Raw genomic sequence first — 20,791 nt, forward strand, 5'->3', positions numbered from 1 at the left:
ATTAATTAGGAGCCCAGGAAGCTCTCGAGTTTCCCTGCAGTTAGTTCTTCGCTAGTTTGCTTGGAGTTAGCTCCACTCCTGTTTATGACTCTGTCGGTAATAGCTTAAATATTTGTTATTGTTTCGGCGTGCTCTAGCGACTCTCTAGCCTGTTCCAGAATGTCCCGGCTGTGTTTGATGTACGCGTACTTGAAACGTCCCTGCCTCGTCACCCTATTTAATGACGTCACCCTTTCCTAAAATGGTAGTAGACATGTCGATGTCGGAATTAAGAAAATGGCCGAAGCTGCAGTAGAGAGAGCAAATGAAAGATTTTACTGCCATGAGTGCAACAGAGAAGTTTCTCTTAACTTACCAGTAAGTCCTGTTTCATTGTGATTTCTTTTAAGTTAGTTTCTGATCCAGTTTTACCTTGCGATCACGTCAAAATGCCAAGAAATGTTTTTCCTTCAGATCCGTTTCGTTTTCACTTTATCAGTCTCATAATTCATCTGTTTGGTCACTGAAACTGCGTTAGTGTTGATTATGAGGACTAGCACATGCTGTTTTTCAGTAAGACTGAAATCTAAAGAATTCTATTTAATGTGGATAAACGACTGTATAAAAGAAAGGTTGTCGTATTTTGTCCCAGACCTTCTTCCGCCTGTTGAACCCTCAGAATATTTATGAACCTAAGCCGTTGCATGTGATTTCGTAACATTGGCTAGCATCGTCCTAGAATCACTTGTGCAATGAAAGAAGTCAGCTTAATATGTAGTTTAGCTCATATCACGGGAAAGGGAAACTTCCAGTGTATTATTTTAATCGCCAAGGTATTAAATTCTTAAATTTAGTTACACGTAAGACTTAACGTGCTGCTGTGAATGTCTATTCTTGAATGGCAACAAAACGTAATCGAGAAATTCTTGATGAGCGCGTGATATACCCTTGCAAAACTATATTTTACTATCAAATGTGAAAGAGCTGACTTCTCATCAATGGTTACGTTTAAATTATATCACTTTACATCGTAAATTAATCAAAGCAGCATATTTTTGAATATCTTCAGTCCCAAGAATAGACTGATTGTAATCAAACCAATTATGAGATCTTACGTACAAAAATAAACGTTAGATATTATCAGTTAGTATATTTTACAGTAGTAGAAAAGTAGGCATTTCATAAATTTAGTCCAGGGATGACACCTGTAACAAACCATCTTTCAGGGGAGGAGCAAAAATCGGCAGGAAAGAAAGGACCCCTGTTAGAATGAACACATTATCCCAGTTCCATGGCATTTTCTTTCATTGGGATTCCACTGTACAGATTTGTTGAAACAGAACTAATAAGAATTGTCACCCCTGTAAATATGCAAACATAGTTAAATTATGACCTTCATTATTATTTTTTCATGAAAAACTTGACAAATTTCAGCAGGTATCAAAAAATATTATATGACTAATTATATAGCTGGTAGTTAATCCAAAATTGTCAGCATAGTTATTATTCTTTAATTTTTTAAAACTGTTCAATTAAGGATTAATTTGGATAGTTTCAGATAGGATTTTCCTTTAAAAAAACTGTCCAATTTAGAAAATATAGGACAGTTTGTCTGAGCCAATCAAGTCCCAGAAAATACAATAGGTAATAGAAACTAGCCAATCAGCACAAAGCATAGTGTCAGCGCTGTTGCCGCCGTTTGTAATATGGCAGAGTTTAGCGCAGAGATTTGCCAAATTTTTCCATTTCCCATGACCTTTTCAGCGATATAACTGCAAATGAGAGATTTCCTATGTTACCAGAAGAGGAGCTTGCCAGCCTGAGAGGCAAAAACGAAAACCAGAACACCTCCAAGAGTACAAAAACTTGCCTGAATGTTTTCAATGAGTGGAAAGTGCACCGTAATGAAGCGAGAAAGTTGGAAGATATCCCTTGTCATGAGCTAGATGCAATTCTTTGCCGGTTTTTCGCTGAAATGCGAAAAAAGGACGGTCATGAATACGAACCAGAAAGTTTGGCTATCATGCAGTGCTTGTTGGACTGTCAGAAACTACAGTATTTTGCGAGATTGTGAATTTGCAAATTCAAGGCAACAACTTGAAGTGAAAGCAAGAGAATTATGAGCGCAGGGTTACGGAAAGCGAAAAAATGCTTCTCATGCTTTAAGTGAAGCAGACGAAGAATTCCTCTGGAGTTCAGGTCACCTTGGTAAACATTCTGCCCAAGCTCTAGTCAATGTAAACTTTAAAAATGTTACTGAACACTTTAGCCTTCGTGGAAGACAAGAGCACTATTCAATGATGGTGGAAGATTTCAACATCATAACCTCTTCAAGCTCGTACTTCCAGCAACAACTTCAGAACTATCAATAACTTCACAGTTACAGTGAATTTTTATGCTGTGTTTCCTGGGTTTCCTGGGCCAGATAATGTGCAAATGCCAACTTACCAAACTGTACCAAAGCACAGAACCTCAGCGTTCATGGAAAAGGATCAGAGCTCCTGTACTCTCAGACTCAGATGAGGACTAAGTATTGTTGACTTTACAAAAACTATCATTTTTTTTCACCTCAAATGGATTTAATAGCATTATTTACTGTAATTTAAAGTATTGTAAAGCGCCATGGACAATTAGTGGAAAATGGCGCTATATAAATGTATATTTATTTATTTATTTATTTATTTAATTTTGCCCTCCTTAATGTTTGTTTGTGTACATGATAATTTTTTTCTATTTATAGCTGCATTTAGTATTGAATAATTTGAAAGTCAAAAAAAAATACCAAATAAAGAACAAATATTTTTTTACACCTTCAAAATTTAATATTTTGTTCCGTTATTTTCTTATCATAAATTTCTCCACTCCTCATTCAATATTGCAAGTGTTTTATTGCTACAAACCTCATTTTATTCCATGTCATACTGGATATTTTGAAAATAATATATGATTGTATATTTAAAAAATGCTTTGCTTTCACTTTACACTTTTGTAATTTGCAGTATTCTTTTTTTTCCATTATATTATTGTTATTCTGTGTGATTATGGCATTCTATTCTGCCGAATATTTTGGAAATAAAAATAATTCACAATAATTTAGTTTGCCTTTCTTTAAGGATGATAGCTTGACTGAGCAATTCCCAATAACTGACTAGCTATATAATTAATAAGTAAGAGGACTACATGCTGTCCGATGTTGGAAATAATTGGATTCAAAAAATTCCTCTGACAGCCAAATTGGACTTGGCCTACGGCCTCATCCAATTTTGGCTGTCCTCAGAATTTTTTTCAAATTGGACAGCATGTAGTCCTATTACATATACAAATGGTCCGCGTCAAAAAGGAGAATTCTGATATGTGCCCTGAGCAGCCAATTTTTGCAATATGAACTGCTAGGAAGGACTGCTCAGAAATAGCTTTGGCAAATTACTTCTCCAAAACATTGCACAAAAGAAAACAGCTTCTGTTAAGGTGGCTCAGTCAAATGTTTCAGTAACGATACTGTTCAACTTTGAGTGACTAGAGCACCGCCAATATCAATCCAACAAAAACTTGAATGTTACTGGTGTGCTAAAGAATGATGAAAGTTTCAAATGACATAAGTCATACGTTTTACCATGATCTGAGTCACCATGGTAACATTATGGCATAACCGGCCATGAAGACTGGCTCAGTGTTAGAGTAACAAGGATTTTTTGTTATTATGTTTCAGGACTTTACTTGTTCACAGTGTCAGGGAGAATTTATTGAACAGTTAAGTGACAGGTAAGTATGTTCATTAACAGAGTGTGTTAGAATGATAATTGTGGTTGAATGGAATGAGGAAGTACTCTTGGGTGCACAGTCCTTTTCAAGAAGAATCTTGAAAATTATTTTGACGTAACTTCATGCAGTGTTGGAAACTTGATTTCAAGAACAATCGCCATACAGTGAGTGACTAAGAGTACACTCACTAAGATCACTTTTCACATACCCAAGAGCAGCTTTGAACATGCATCGCAGATGTATGTTTTCTATGTTTCAACATGGTTCCCAAAACACATGATGTTACTTTGTGAGCCCATATCTATGTTCTTCCAATTTTGTCTGATCACCTGCAAGCTCAACTAGTGACCAGGAATCATTTTGTAGAAGTGTCCAGGTCATTATCATCATTATCGTCGTCGTCGTCGTCGTCATCATCATCATTCCTAATTCTCCAAGTAGGAAAATTTGCAAAGTAGGAAGTTGTGAATCTGCGTGCCTAGAGAAGAAACGTAAACTGAATAGTTACCTGGAAATTTTAATCATACTTACCAGATGGGTAGTGTTTGATGATTTGCGCTCACATGATCAGGGTTCGAAATTGACTTTTTCGTTCGGGAGCCAACTGGCAACTAACAGAAAAATTTTGGTCACCAGATCGTAAATTTTGGTCACCAACTTATTTTATATACAACTTACACAAGAACGCAATTCATACACAAGATGATCTCTGACAAGAAATGATAGCAGAGATCTATGGTTATTTTCATATGCGCCCTCTCTGCTGTTTAAAATCAGGTGTCTTAAAAACTAAGACCTGACCTGAGACTAAGACCTGTCACAAAGCTAAGACCTGAGACCCTGTACACATCTGTACTAGTACCAGTGTTAAATACTAATAGGTTAGATACCTCCCAATCTCAAAATCTAAGGCCAAGGCCCCTTACCAACCTTCCAAACTGAAAATACTAAGACCTATCTTTGCTTTATTACCTATATTGAATCAATGACTACATGTAATTTTGTGGCTGGAAATTGTTTGATTTTTAAGATCTGATCTCTGTTCGATCAATCGTGTTGAATGGGTCTTGATATTTCCCATTGATACTTTGATTATCAGTTGAGAAAGGTATGATGAAAGTTTGGTAACCAGGTTTTAACATTTAACTTGTGTTGCTGTTACGGGCAACTGGCTCCATTTCTAGTGGCAACTTGTCGCCTTTGATGTCATTAGCAGCAGGTGATGATATTGTTAACATTGGAAACGAGGATAGTTGCCTATGGCAACTCTGTACTTTTAAGGTCAAAACTTCATCATGAAAGCTCTGTCATACCTTACTCAACTGATAATCATCGTATTTCACAGCAGGCAGGGGGTGTGAATTTTAATGGATTTATGGGCATAAAATGAGATGAAGTAAATGCAGTAAAATTCTCTCCTAAAACAGTACTTGTATATAGACTGTACTATAGACACATTTGCTGTAAATAAGGCCCGGTTTAAATGTCGCATTTTACATGCGCCGAATCAAATATTAATTTTAGTTGACTCGTATGAATAAGTTCAGCTGATTTGATTTAAATGTCGCATTTTTTTGCCGAATAAAATTGCTGAGCGTGAGCGACGTGTTCATTCCCAGCTGACTCTGCTCCAAGTTTCCCAATGCGGCTGACAATGATAAGGAGCATATTTTGCGTTAAGATCATTCATACCTTTCAAACACCATTCAAGCAAACAGAATGGGGCGATTTATAATGCAGATGGCAGTGCGTTACCTCTTAAACTCTGATTTTCGTTTCACCCTCCTGTTGAAATTCAAGTTCATAGACTTCATTCTCCATCCTCTACATAACTTTGCCGAAGAGAAGTAAGAACCACCGCACACACTATTATACTCAACAGTCGCCATATTGCTTTCCCACTCTGCATGTCATGTAACAGAGCGGTTTTTGTTCAAAGGATGAAACTTAAGCTTAATTGGTTTTGCATAACTACATTACATGATCGGAGCAAAGCAAGAACCACACATACTGGCATCTTCAACAGCCTTCCTTCTACACTATACATCCACAGCTGCAAGTGCCGCCAAAATTCCCTTCAGCTTGTTGTGCACATGTCATGCAGCACAAAACTGTGGAGTTATGGGTAAAATATAATTTAACATAAGTTATGAATTAGATTCGGCACATGTAAAATGCAGCATTTAAATCAACTGTCGAACTTCAGTCGTTTATTTGACTGGATCAGTCGAATATATATATTTTGCAGTTATTTGAAATATGTCAAATTTAATTGGTTTAAATGTTGCATTTTACATGCACTTAATTCAGCAATTAGATTCGATGCATGTAAAATGCGATGTTTAAACCGGGCCTAAGGTATTGTTGAGTTATTCATTCTAAATTCCTTTCAGTGCTGAAGAAGAAGAAAATTTCATTGAAGTTGAAAGAGACCCAGCTGTGCGGTTTGCAGAGGTATATAATACATGTAATATCCTTATTCATTAATAGTTAGTTTAGCTTTATAGACTGCATTTAATTATATTAATCATACCTATAACAAAACTCTTGATCATGATTGGTTCTCCACTTGTCTATTTCTCATGTAATCGGCACGTAATCACGTGGGTGTCCAATTACAGGTATCCAGTTTAAACTTTTTGTAATTGGGTACTTGTAATTGGATACCCACGTGATTTGCACATCAATTACATGTGCTTTAATGGCTTCCTTTGCACTGTTTTGTGCAGTTTTCAAAACTTATGAAAAGCGCTACAGACGTTATCGCTCAAAAGAAGTTCTTAAAAGACGTTTTCAATACGGAAATTTGTTATAGATACAATTAATTAGTAATAGGACTTCGTGTCATACAATTCAGGGAGTAAATTACTCGTAATTTCAAATTGGCCTCATGCTTCACGCTCATCTGATTTTGAAATTACTTACACAATTACTCCCTGAATTGTACTTGCACAATTACTTCCTGAATTGTTCTACAAATAGAGAATTAAAAATTTATTGTTTATTATCCACCTAGTTTATCAGCCCCCAACTTTGTTTACCACAGACAGTTTCCAGTACTTTCCAGACAAATCAGTGCTACTAACAACTCTTTAGAGTGGTTTTCAATTGAGTGTAGATAGTAATCAGGTAATTACTTTGGTTTTGGTTTTGGTTTTGGTTTTGGTTTTGGTTTTGGTTTTACAACAGTTTGAGATTGGCTGAGTAGTGCAATTGGTAAGAGATTGGTTTGGTTTTGGTTTTATGACACTCAATTTAAAACCCCTCTATCAAATGATGCTACAATATTGGTATTACACAAATACACAATCATTGGTAAACAAGTTGTGGTCATCTTCATGGTGTAATGGTTACCATAGCAATGATACAAACTGTTAAAGACACCCTTAATTTTGGCTTTAAGTGCCTTTACTTCATAAACGATGAGGTGAAACACATTTTTTATCATTGACTTGTGATAGCATTTCGATCTTTCAAAACTTAAGGTGATCTGAACCCTATTGAAGTAATAAGAGTTATAAAAGTGCAATTAAGATTCTTAACATTGAATCTTGTACATGCATTAGCAAGCACAAGTTACAGTGCATGTTTGATCTTGTCAATTAACTTTTAGTTTTTCTTATGTTTACCAGTTGGTTCAGAGAGGTTTGTTAGGACTGACGCCGGGTAACTCAGGTAACTGAACATGTCCCCTTTACTATTCTTTGTGATGCAGTGCATTGGTAGAAATTGAGTATCAGTGACATGTTACTTTTATTTAAATTACAGTGGAAGCCCTAGTAAGCGGACACCCTTGAGATGCGAAAAAGCTGTCCGTAACTGGAACTGGCTACTTACTAGAATAGTTAGATCACTAGTTGCCACTAGAGTTTTAAGGCAAAGATGTGGGAGCTTGCCCAGTGGAGCTCCCTGTGGGAGCTTGCCCAGCTTACAATAAACTTTGGGAATGCAAAATACCACCAAATTATTTTTTGTTTTATTGCCTTGTGCAATAACAACAAAGGAAAAGTCTAGATCGTAAATCCTAGATGTGTCCATGGCCACTTACGACTATGTCTGCTTACGGGAATGAGTAAATAGAGCTGTACAGATTTTATTAGCTATACATTAGTAGAAATGCCTTTTTTTCATACAGAGTTTGTATAGAAGTTCAAACAGGATTTTGTGAAGGCATCCATTTTTAGTATTAGAGCTCTCCGCTTATGAGAGTGTTTGTTAAGAGAGCTTCCACTGTATTTTATTTTTAATGGGGGCAGGATTCACCAAGCCCTCCTTGCAATGACTTATAGTTAGAGTAACAAGAAACATGTCATAAATACTGCAAAATGCTTCCTGAACAAGCTGCTAAAGTTTGAATTGGGCAATTCCAGAAAATATCCATATAGTGATGCCTATACCACAGACGGTTTTCAAGAATTCTGAGGGCAAGGGGGGTTTCTTTGAACTGGAATTCCGAAGGCGTGGAGAGTTTCAGATCTGGGATTTCCAGAGGGGACAGACAAAAGTGTAAAAGCTGGACCAAACAGTTACAATGTCAACTGTGCTTTTTTTGAGAGGTACAAAGTTTTATAATCAATACTAATCACTTTGGAATTCAGTAGGTGTGAGGGGGTAGAGCATTTTAAAATTGCCGAAGGCAAGGGGAGGTTAAAATATGGATGCTGTCCATGGTTGGGTACGGCTATTTTCCGAAATCACCCATTGACTCTACAGTGACCTTGAAATGACCCAACAGTGTAATGCAACTCTGAATTATAAGGTTCTTATTCAAGTTGGATTTTTCCAGATGAGGGAGGAAGAAGAAGACCTCGAAGACCAAGAACAAGAATAAGCATACGAACCAATCAGCGACCAGGAGAGAGAGATGCAGCAAATGCTGCTGCAATTGATGTGTAAGCTGTACTGACCTAGTTGTCAACCTTTGTAAAGCATTACACGACTTTGATCCTTTTGTTTCAAACTGAGCATAAATTGAAACCTTTTCTTGTTTTCAGTTATGAATTTTTTTCATTTATTAAGTCAATTCTTCATTGATATGCCTATTTGGGAAAGTGGATATATACGTAAAAGAATTATTTAACAGTTTTGTATAGACATCAATGTATCATTGATTCTTGAATGTCTTGCACTAAGTTAAACATAATTTCATTTTTTGTTTGTTGTACAGAATTCTTCAAAATCTTTTTGGTGGCTTAGGACCTCCAGGTATTTTTGTTTTCATTTATATTGTTATTTGTTCCATTGCACAAGTACAGCATTTAAATCTTCAGACACAATGTAAAAGTTATATTTTGAACTTTATATTATTATTCCAGGTGGCTCAAGTGAGGATGGTGCAGGACCCTCTGGAAATGTAGCATTTCCTTTGTAAGCATTCATGCATATTGCAATCCAGGTTTTCTTTTGTACCATTTATGACTTTCTTTTACACTTAATGACCCGGTGAGGCTGAAGTGCTTTTTGAATCCGCTTTGTTGCCAACTGGTTTTAAAGTTTTCTTCTCTCTATTGTATCTTACAATACAGTAATTTGCTGCGTCTCCATGGGAACCCTGCAGATTATGTCTGGGGTACAGAGGGGTTAGATACTATAATAACACAGGTGAGAGACCAATTCCCACAAAATAACTTGCTATAAATATGTTTAAAAGCTTGCAACAATCAGTGGACGGTCAGTCAGATTGACAACCAGGCGGGGTAACATGACAGGAACCTTAAATATTACCATTTTACAAGTACATCCATACCAGTATACAAGATAGCCAGAACATATCATGTATGCTGTAAGGCCCTGCGCACAGTAAGACGGTTTCATTTGAAGGTGGCGTCACATCAAAAATGTTTCCATTTGCTAGCAAAAATCAGCATCTACTTCATGATCTCTGCTGGCTACATTGCTTGCTATTTGCCTCATTCTTTTGAATAAGAGGGCAAAAGTACTTCATCAAAACTCTGTGACAACTGTGTATACCAAGATACTGAAAAGATACAAAAATATGCAACCTCTGTCTTGCGGAATACATGCATGATATCTGGATAGAAATAATGCGGAATTGAAACTCACAAAGACACGACAACATTTTCATCTTCCATCTTTTTTTATTCTCGTCACATCCCATAATTTTTTACATGTTTTCAGTCCCTGCGCCGCGGTGCGCCTGGGACTTTGAAACAGTCACGCAACAGTCAGCTCAAAAATGTCGCTAGTCAATTCGGCTGTCTCTCCATCCTCCCCCCCGAAGAGTGCCTCAGGGTTTGTCAGCTCTTCTCTCTACATCACGTCTTCTGTATGGTTTGAGAAATTCAATGGACACAGTCGGGTTATCGGGCGGATATACTTGTGGCCTCTTGCGCTCACTCGGACAACGCGCACATGTCCATCCTGTCCTGGGAATACTTCATCTATTGGTCCCAGATGCCACTTCCCGCATGGGGCATTTTGATCAACAACCAATACGTCTCCGACATGCAAATTTTCTTTCGCCTCCCGCCACTTCTTCCGAGTGTTGAGTGTTGCCAGAAACTCTTCTCTCCACCGCTTCCAGAATGTCTTCACCAGACTCTGAACCAACCTCCATCTCCTTCTAGGGTTGAATGCTATCTCATCTGTCACTTGAGGGGCTAACTGTCCTCCCAACTGCCTGATCAGAAAATGGCTTGGCGTCAACACAGGTTCGTCATGCGGGTCTGTTCCCTCATAACTGAGAGGTCTCGAGTTCATCAGCGCTTCTACTTCTTTTAACGCGGTTTGAAGTTCGTCATCGTTCAGTCCTGAATTTCCAACTATGGCCTTCAAGGACTTCTTGGCTACTTTAATCAGCGACTCAAACACTCCTCTGAAGTGAGAACCTTCAGGGGGGTTCCAATTCCATTTAATTCCTTTGTTGGCACTGTCATCCACAATCTTCTCTTGGTCGATTGACTGAATAAGTTCTTTAAGTTCCTTATTGGCACCTACAAAGTTACTCCCATTATCACTTGTAACTTCTTCCGGTCTTCCTCGTTTGGCTACCATCCTACTGAACTCGTTTAGGAAGTCTGTGGTACTCAGTGAAAAGGCCATCTCCAAGTGTACTGCTCTGGTGGCAGAACAAGTGAACAGGCACAAGTATCTCTTGGCTGATACTCTCTGTGTTATCTTGGTTATGAAGGGCCCTGCATAATCAACGCAAGTTTTCGCAAATGCTCTCATTGTGGACCCAAGTCTCAACTCTGGAAGTGGTGCCATGATCTGCACTGCCGGCTTTACACGCCTCTCCTCACAAGCCTTGCATTCTCTATCCCAATTCTTCACCTCCTGCCGACCATCTATGATCCAGTAACGACATCGTACTTGCGCTAGTACATGATTCACTCCTGCATGGCAGCAACGATTATGGACATCTGCTACAATCAGTCTAGTGATGTGATGTTTCTTGGGTAGAATCATAGGATAGGCAGTGTCATAAGGAAGTTGTGCTCTGGTAAGTCGCCCTCCTACCCACAACACACCAAACTCATCAACTACTGGAGTCAGCGCTTTCAAATGGCTCTGCTTGCTGACTTCTTTTCCTCTCTTTAACTCCTGCATCTCCTTTGGGAATCTCTCGAGCTGTGCTTGCTTAACCCAGGGTTTTCCAGCTTTGTCCAGTTCGGTCAGGGTTAACGTAACTTCTGTGGAGACCTCAACACCCCAAGGTTTCTCCACTTTTCTCACTTTGGCTAGTAATTTGGCGAAAAATCTCATCACCCATGCCGTGACCCTTTTCAGCCTTGTCCAACTTGAGTACCTCAATGGATCCATCCATGGCGATGAAACATCTGTTGCAAAGGTCATCTTCGGTTTTGCTATCTCAGCTAGACAGTCTTCAGAACGTTATTCCTGAGGCCAAGCATCTTCATTCTCATACAAGAACGCAGGTCCACTGAACCGGTGATGATCTATTGTCAGTTCTCTTGCATGTAGTCCACGTGTCACATCATCAGCACAGTTCAAGTCTGTCGGAATGTGGCGCCACTGTCTGGGGTTTGACTTCTGATGGATCTCTGATATTCTATTCGCGACAAAGGTCTTGTACCTCCTTGACTGGCCCTGAATCCAGCAAACAACGTCCTCACTGTCAGTCCACCATGTGCAGTTCTCGAGAGGAATCTGTAACAGCTCTGAAACCTTTCTGGACAGTCTCAATCCCAACACTGCTGCCATGAGCTCCAATCTAGGAATACTTGTTGCTTTTGTGGGTGCAACTTTCCCTTTTGCTGCAACAAATCGCACAGTCACTTTCCCATCTTCGTATTCATGCCACACATAACTTACAGCTGCATACGCCAATTGTGATGCATCTACCATTGTGTGAATGGATGTGTCGACAACATTTTTACCCACTTTGCGATAACACCTCGGTACCTGGACGCCAGAGAGCTCCGGTAGTTGACTGAACCACTCTTTACATCTCTTTTCCAACTCAACAGGAAACTCCTCGTCCCAACCCAATCCGAGAAGCCACGTTTCCTGCAAGGCCATCCTTGCTCTGATTGTAAATGGCGCTAACATCTACAGTGGGTCAAGTGTTGCAAGTTTCTTGAGGAACCCTCACTTTGTGTACTCAATGTCCCTCGGTGGACTCAATTTGAAGGTAAACATGTCTGTCTCAGCATTCCATTGGACTCCTAAAGCGTTCATGCTGGGTAACTCAGACTCCTCAATGTTAACATTGGCCATGCGATCTTCTAAGGGAATATCCTCTAGCACATTAGACCGGTTACTGCACCATTGCTGTATCTTGAACCCTGCCTTGCCAAGTAACTCGATAAGCTGGTGACGAGCCTTTATTGCTTCATCATCCGTCTCCAAAGGGGTCATGATGTCATCCATATACATCTGCAGAAGGATGATAGCTACCGCTAACGGATAGTCGTTGTTGTTATCCTCTGCATGCTGTCGAACAATGTACTGTGCGAGGTAAAGTGATGCACGGTCACCGAACATCAATCTCATTGCTTCATAGACTTCAGGAGGTCTTGTAAGGTCTAATCCCCTCCACAGGAAGCGGTGGTACCGCCTGTCTTGCTTTGCCATAACAACTTGGGAGAACATCTCCGTCAGATCTGCTACCAGGGCCACAGGATTACTGCGGAAGTGCAGCAGTACATCAAAAATGTCCTGTTGCAGCTTTGGTCCAGGCAACATGGTATCATTAAGGCTAATTCCTCCATATCTTGCTGCTAAGTCATAATCTATTCTCACTTTAGTCGTCTCTTTATCTTCCCTTACAACAGGGAAATGGGGAAGGTACCAACTCGACCCATCATCAATTTCTCCAGGCTCCAACTTCCTTATGTATCCCTTGGCTATGTTTGCCTCCATCACTTCGCAGTATTTCTTGGCAACATCTGGCCTTCGATGAAGGTATTTCTCAAGGGAGTAGAGTCAGTCTTCGGCACTCTTCCTGTTACAATACAATGGCAGCTTGTCATCAATCCAGGGGATTGCCACTTCATATCGGCCATTGGTGTAATGCCATGACTGCCACTTTTCGTGCAGCAAGTGTTTCTTTGGTTGTGAAAGGCTTGTTCTGGTCTGTGATGCCAATCACCTCTTCATCCCATATCTTCCGCATTAGTTCATTGGCTTGCGTTTCTGGGCTAAGGTTTGCATGGAACGTGTAGGCGTGGTTAGCAACTTGACCCTCGTCCGTTTCTCCTGGAACATGTCCAACAACAGCCCATCCAAGCGGTGTCTTTACCCCCACAGGCTCTCCTGGTTTTCCTATGCAGTGTTCAAGTGGTAGAAGAAGTTCCTCATAATAATTACTCCCAATGAGTATAGCGACTTCTCCATGTCCAACTGGCTTTGAGATCTCAAGATCACAAAGATGATTTAAACTTCTTGTACTGTGAGACCAACCTACCACTTTCATCTCACAAATGTTCGGGGCAGTCCATAAGAAAACTTCTCTCTTAGTGCCACCATCCAAACTCTCAAGGTGTACAGTCACAGTTTTACTATCTGTAATAATTGACTTCGCTCCAAAGACTGATACACGAAGTGATCTATGTTCAGCTTCTAGACCCAACACGTTGGCTATTTCTTCTTTCAGGTATGGTGATCTAGAACCTCCGTCAAGGAAAGCATTTGCTTTAATCCTGATTCCATTTCTCCCTTCCAGGATTACTGGTACCATTTGCAGGGCTACCCTTTTAGGGCGTGGCATGCTCACAGGCTCCTCAATCACACCACAGGTTGCATAGGTTGTAGGTGTTTCAGCTGCTGGTGTTTCTTCTACAGTAGCTTGTGGTGGATGAAATGTCCCCGCTGACGGGTTTATGCTTCATGTTTCTATGACTGTGTGCAGTTGTGGGTGGTGCCTTCATTCACATCCTTCCACTGGACAAGTCCCTTTCAGTGAACAACGCCCAATCTGGTGGTTCCTTTTAAGGCATCGAAAGCACAAGCCGAACTTCTTTGCTAACTCCCAGCAATCATTCACAGCTGCCTTCTTCCAAGTTTCACACAACGTGATCCCATGGTCTCCTTTGCAAATGATACATTCTGTTTTGGCCCCTGAAGCTGCAAACGTGTTGTTAGGAGGGTCCTTCTGTTTTTTGGACCATTTTGATCTGTTTGGATATGGTTTGGACTTTCCACCATCTTGTTTAGAGTCTTCCGTTTTGGAACAACCAAACGCCATCTCTTTGACTTGGACCTCTGTTTCCAGCCACTTATCCAGATCTGTGAGGTCAACCTCCTTTGCCTGTAGCTCAAGCTTTTTCCTGCTCCACCTTTCAGAAATTGCTGGAGGTAGTTTTCCCATGACATGTTGCATGTTGGCTGCTGCCTTCAAGTCTTCTCTATGACCATAAGTTTTTAATGTCCTCACAAGGTTGTGCAAGGTGTCAACAAATGACCTCAGACTTGAAGTGCTTTCATCTTTGAGTGCTGACATTTCCAACAGCTTGCTAATTAAGGACTTTGAAATGAGTCCTGGGTTTCCAAACTGACAAGTCAGCTCCTTTATAGCTTCGTCATACATTGTCACATCAAAGAACATTCCTGCGATGGCTTTCTCTGCCGTTCCCTTTACTGATGCCTTAAGATAGATCATCTTTTGTGTTTTGGAAAGTCGCTGGTCATGTACCAGTGCTTTGAACATTCCATACCAATTTGGCCAATCACATGGGTCCCCATTGAATACAGGTAAGTTAAGTTTGGGGAGAGAAGACACCAATGCTGACCTTGGGATACTCAACTTTGTCAAGTCCACAACTATTTCCTTGTTCTCTGTTTGCTTAGGAGGATTACTCAATTCATCTGGTTCTTCCTTGGGGCTTACATCAGCTAGCCACTCCTTAACTTTCTGTGTAGTAAACTTGGTATCCTTTTTAGAGGGGTCTTCTTTTTTAGTTTGGGTCATCGGCTTAACAATCTTTATTTTGCCTGATCTTTCTGCTACCGAGGCATCATCTTCAATATCTTTTAAGCGTTCGACAATGTTATCCTCATCTATCTCTTCCTTTAGGAGCAGTGCCTCTTTTTCTTTCCTATCTACTTCCTGTTCTGCTTCTTTGATTGTTAATTGTGCCTCGAGTTGGGCTTTTTGTGCTGCAATTTTGGCCTCTAAACGAGCTTTCTCCTTTAGCTGCTCCACTTTCAATTTAGCAAGATCAGCTTCCCTTGCAGCTGCTTTTGCACGTTTGCTGGACGAGGAAGAAGTTGTCCTGCTTAGTTTGCTACCACTCTCTTTGCTACTCTTATGGCCAATGCTAGTGACTGAAGCAATATCGCTTTGGTCAGCCTGTTTAAATTTCCCGGCTACTATTGGGGCATTTAACTCAGATCCCCCACTATCTATTTTGTCTTCCTGATAATCGACAGCTCTACAGATAAGTTCTTCTACCACTGCTTGGGATTCTAGCAACCATGTGTCAGCGTTTTGCAGTTCCTCGTCATTACTGCACAAAGTTTCAAATTCTTTATGGTTCTCTATCAATTGATCCCATGCTCTATTAAGTTGAGTAAGTGCAAGTTCAATCAACTTATGGTTTTTCCATCCCTCGATGTAATTCTCTATTATGTTTATCTTCTTTGTCAGGTTGGCTTTCATCGAACTTCTTCTGTTCTTTATTGTTTGCAGTTTGTTTTGACTGGGAATGTCGGTGTAGTCGCTTAAATGTTTCGGCAGGTTTCATTCACGTGTGCTCTGCTCTACAGCAGATCCATCGGCATTCACATGCGATTTCGTCGAATTCTCCGCCATTTTTCGATTCTACGCTTCCTTTTTAATCCGCCTCTGTTAATCCGCCGTTGATTCTATTCTTTTCTACTGAGATCCAGCGCTCGAAGGACCACGATGGAGAGAAATAATGCGGAATCGAAACTCATAAAGACACAACAACATTTTCATCTTCCATCTTTTTTTATTCTCGTCACATCCCATAATTTTTTACACGTTTTCAGTCCCTGCGCCACGGTGTGCCTGGGACTTTGAAACAGTCACGCAACAGTCAGCTCAAAAATGTCACCAGTCAATTCGGTCGTCTCTCCAATATCAGTGTTTCATAGAGTGCTGTATTTGCCGTGTACAATAAAGCAAGAAAACAGCAAATATTAAAGAGTCTTTATTCAAGTATTTGCTTAGAGAGTGTTTTCAAATCACTCCATTTTGGCAAACAAAACTGGGGGATATAGTCTGGACAAGAAGTAACACACATTTAAGAGGAAGCATTTTGAAATGAACATCCATTAGAGTTGATTGTGCCAAGGCTTTTTATGTTTAAATTCTTTAATTGATGTGTGAATGTGCTATCTCATTGGTTCTCAGCTTTTAAATCAAATGGAAGGTGCTGGACCTCCCCCTGCAGATGCTGATAAAATAGAAGCCCTTCCAAAAGTAAAAATCTCACAAGAATTAGTAGGTAAGTTGATTGCATTTTGTATCACTGTTACGAACAGCTTATAGCATGACACTTCTGTATATGGATATGGACACTTCAGCCGCATACAAATGTAATATTTCTTTTAATGAGATTTTACTGTCACGCCAGTAAAATATAGTTAATGGAGCGTGACATACGTTCTGAATGAGCCGTTCATGGCGGCATCACTTTCTATAGAGCTATTGAGCAGTTATATTCCAAAGGTCAACAAACTGTAAGCGTTATTGTAGCTAAACCTAAAACATTGTAGCTTTGTTATCTTCTGAACGTTATAACGTACCATAGCATTGGTGCAAAGCATTAAAGCACTATTCATGTTTAAGATGTTACACGTGTTAGGGTAAGCTGTTCGGTAGTACAGCCTTTTCTACTGGCTTACAAGCAGACGAACGTCTCCGTATAAAAGCTCGGAAAACTGTTCGGAGTCCATTCTGAGTTCGTCTAAGCAACGTAGCTATTACTTATTGTAAATCTATTGTTTAATTTTCCCTCCCTCCCTCCCTTTGGAGACGAGGTTGGTCATGTCTTCCTGCATAATAAACAAGGGGTCACTCCTGTGTGGTGCGGTTAAGTCTGCGCAGCGACTTCCCCCAAGCTTGTTGTTTTTTCATCGCCTTTGAACATCGCTTGCTAACCGATACTCTTGTCCGATCCAGCACGTGCTGTCTGTCATTCAGCTCGTAGTGCTGGGGAGATAAGTGAGGTTGTTTTGTCACGCTATCGCCGGAAGTCGCATGGGCTAACCAAACGCAAGGCAGTGTTCCCCCATTAACGCCATCACGAGTTGTTTGTATTTGAGTAATAGCTCTGGTTCAATCGCAAGTCGCCACGGTTAACTTACTTTCGCTAGGAACAACGACATTAATTGCCCATAAGTAGACACCTCTCTTAATTAAGTAACGTGCGAGTCTCACCCCATAGACATCTGTCGCAAACCTTGGATGTGAGTCTGTAAGAAACTGGTTAATGTTAAACATGTCTTCAGAAATCTTCAGAATTTCCTTGGAAATCCTCAGTTATGTTTGGATCTACTTTGACAATCGTAGCATTCACAAGATAAAAATCCCTCAGCTGAGACTAGGAAAAAGTTCGCAGGGACATTATTTTCTGGTCCTAGGAATCAATGTCTCACTTGTTACTGGAAGTTTGATTGTGTAATAGCAAACTTGGTACTATTATGATCCTTAGAACATATTTATTTATAAATGGCCATGCAGCCATTACAGTGTTAGAAACCTTGATTTTGTCACCTAACATTTTTGTTGTATGCATGGTCTCAGTGCAGTGTTGCTCAGACAAGATTGATGACAAATCATAAGGTAAATAATTTTGCTTCCTTTTTGTTTAGCTGCTTCTGCTGATTGTGCAGTTTGCCAAGACAAGTTGGCATTAGGTGAAGAAGTTAGACAATTACCCTGTAGGCATTTATTCCACTTTGACTGTATAAAACCTTGGTTAAAAATGGTGAGTATACAACTATACTTGTTAAAACATAAAACAAATAAATGATTAAGACTTCATTGGTGTCAGTGGATTTAGCACTTCTGTGCTAATTGGGGATGCCATATTGCAAATTGGGCTTAAACTAATAATACAAATCCCCACTATTTAAAAGGGGGAAAAGGAGTTGAACTGCCACTACTGACAACAAATCTAAATAGAAACAAGATGGAGGGTTTGAGCCATACCACCTTCCTAAGTTATGTGTCAGTGGCGGATTGAGGAAAGGGGGGAGGGGGACCCGCCTCCCTATTTTGGGTAAAAAAAAGAGCAGAAATCACAGAATGAAGAAAAGCCGGCAGGGCAAGCAAAACAAAACTGGGGTCCCTGCTTAGCTCAAGGTGTGGATCCACCACTGCATGTGCTGTAGTTCTATGGACCAGTACTTTATAAATGATAATTTATGATTACTGTACCTAACTGTTTGTATGTTGGACTCCAGGCTGTGTAGCATTTGTTGACCTAGATACATACACTTACTTGTAACTAACTCTCATGGTGCCCCAGGGCGAAAAAAAACTTGGGCTGGACAGCTGTTACAACTTAGTCAGAGTGGTGCATAAGGCCTCCTGGTGGTTACTGGGTCACTGGGTACTACCAAGTTTTCAGGGAAATGTGATGAAACATTGTGAGATTGACCTGTGATGGGTTAGTTTCCCAGACATGAGAAGCAGAAATATTCCTGATCAGTGCATGAAACATTGATGAAACATTGAGACATTGATGAAACATTGAGACAATGATGAAACATTGTGAGATTGACCTGAGATGGGTTAGTTTCCCATACATGAGAAGTAGAAATATTCCTGTCAGTTAGGCTGTTGAGCTCATGAAGGCTTCACATAACATTATTCTGAATGGCATTCCCTTGCGTCAAAATTTGTTCAGATCTGGAAAGCTCAGAAAACTGCTAACAGGAACTAGAAAATTTAGGGAGGTTGCAACAATTCATGGCACAGACTAAACTGAGTTTTGATTTTTTTTCCTGTGATTTACTTGCAGCATGATTCTTGCCCTGTTTGCCGCCTGAGTCTCAGTAACACCCAGACAAGAGGGTCATGAAACCATAATTCAAGTACATTGATTTCCTAAAGAACACTAAAGCTGATTTGTTCTGGAAACTGTAGAAAAACTTAAACTCTTTAGGCTGCATAAAGATCTAAGTTATTGAGTGTGTTTCATGATAAAGGAAAATGTGGGTTGCTGTGAATAATTATTAGTTATCAACAATATTGTACTTTAGATTGAAAACTATGTAATTTTCAGTGGAGATATTTCTTTGATTATCACAATTTCTGCTTTTGTTTGTAACTGAGTGTAAATAAAGAAAAGAAAATTAGTGATTAGAAATAACTTCTGGTATCTCTGAAAATAGCACTATGTATAATGTACATTGTCTTTTTTGATATTGACCTTCTAAAACATGTAAGAATATAAGTTTGTTGTTTCAGATGTTCCTTACAGAAGGCAAGCTGTTTGGCAGAAAAGCTTTTTTCAGTTTTGCCTCAACATTTAAATATTTTCTCTCCAAGAAAGTGATGGCGTGACTTAGATCCATCAAAATAATTATACTGCTTGTAAAATCAGCACTTGTTGAAACAAAATGATTACAAGAACTTTCTATCCCTGTAGTTATTGTGTTAAACAAGGGTTATTTTTTACAATTCATTATTAAGTACTACAAGTATATTACAATTTATTAACACTTTCGACAAATTCTGGAGAACAAACATTGCAGTTTGGTGCTCCAAGAAGTTAATTACTTGCTACGGAAATGTTGTGTTAAAGTCAGACAGGATTGAAAGGCTTACTAGTTTAAATATAATTATAAAATCATTATACAACCCTAGTGAGTTGACTACTGTCTGATAAGATTGGTTTGTAAAAGTGGGTATATAGCACTAATGTGCTTGAGTGAAACATACACATGGCCTTTAAGACATTAGTCCAGCATGGTATGGCTGCATAACACTTCAAATGTTTGGAGAAAGAAGGAAGCAAATGATTTATTGGAGAAATGCCTTTTTTTGCAGCTACTCAGAAGAGAAAGAAGTAATGTTCCCAGTGACCTCAATTTATTATGAGTTATTTATCAAATATTCATCACCATTCTCTTGGCTTTGGTAAATAAAAATTGACTCCAGATTTTCGTTTTGTTGAGCTGTTTCAACTTAGTCTTTGGCTTCCACCACTAACAAATTCCCTTAACAAGGAGTGTTCCTCAAATTTCAGAAACCTAAAGTTGCGTGGAGTTACACTGTTGGACATAATGTTGGCACCTTGGTGGAAGCATGAAAAAAAAACAAAAAAACTGTTTTAATTTCCCACTTAACATATTCGCTTAATAAGGACACCTGGGTATTGTGGAGAGTAGCTTTGGTCTTTCCCTCATAACACACTTTATTAAAAACTGGATCATTGGATAATGCAATTTGAGAGTTTTCATTGGCTTAGCCATCATGGGTTATGAACCATTATACCATGCTCTGCAAATATGGTGAGCATGCACACGATTTTATGGAGCGTTTTTATTTTCATTATAGTTTATTTTCTATATTTTGGGGGGCATTTTTAGTTTTATAATATTCCACTCACACTGGTTGGATATGAGACGATTATAGCCAACTCGGCACTAC

At 39.5% G+C, this 20,791-nt stretch overlaps 1 protein-coding gene and 1 pseudogene across 1 annotated transcript; one reads left to right on the plus strand and one right to left on the minus strand.

Moving 5' to 3' along the window:
- The first annotated feature begins 217 nt into the window (after positions 1 to 217).
- Positions 218 to 20,300, plus strand: LOC110053296 (E3 ubiquitin-protein ligase RNF126-B-like). Its single transcript, XM_020759513.2, has 11 exons — positions 218 to 357; positions 3,689 to 3,741; positions 6,135 to 6,195; positions 7,374 to 7,416; positions 8,528 to 8,633; positions 8,909 to 8,946; positions 9,057 to 9,108; positions 9,267 to 9,342; positions 16,541 to 16,634; positions 18,004 to 18,119; positions 19,158 to 20,300. The coding sequence occupies exons 1-11, from the start codon at positions 277 to 279 to the stop codon at positions 19,215 to 19,217; spliced, it is 780 nt and encodes a 259-aa protein (XP_020615172.1). The 5' UTR covers positions 218 to 276; the 3' UTR covers positions 19,218 to 20,300.
- Positions 12,313 to 13,935, minus strand: LOC149108107 (uncharacterized; annotated as a pseudogene).
- Positions 20,301 to 20,791: the final 491 nt, after the last annotated feature.

This window comes from Orbicella faveolata, unplaced genomic scaffold (assembly GCF_042242905.1).
Source record: "Orbicella faveolata isolate gen_17 unplaced genomic scaffold, um_ofav_v1 contig_26, whole genome shotgun sequence".
In the NCBI taxonomy this organism is placed as follows: domain Eukaryota; kingdom Metazoa; phylum Cnidaria; class Anthozoa; order Scleractinia; family Merulinidae; genus Orbicella; species Orbicella faveolata.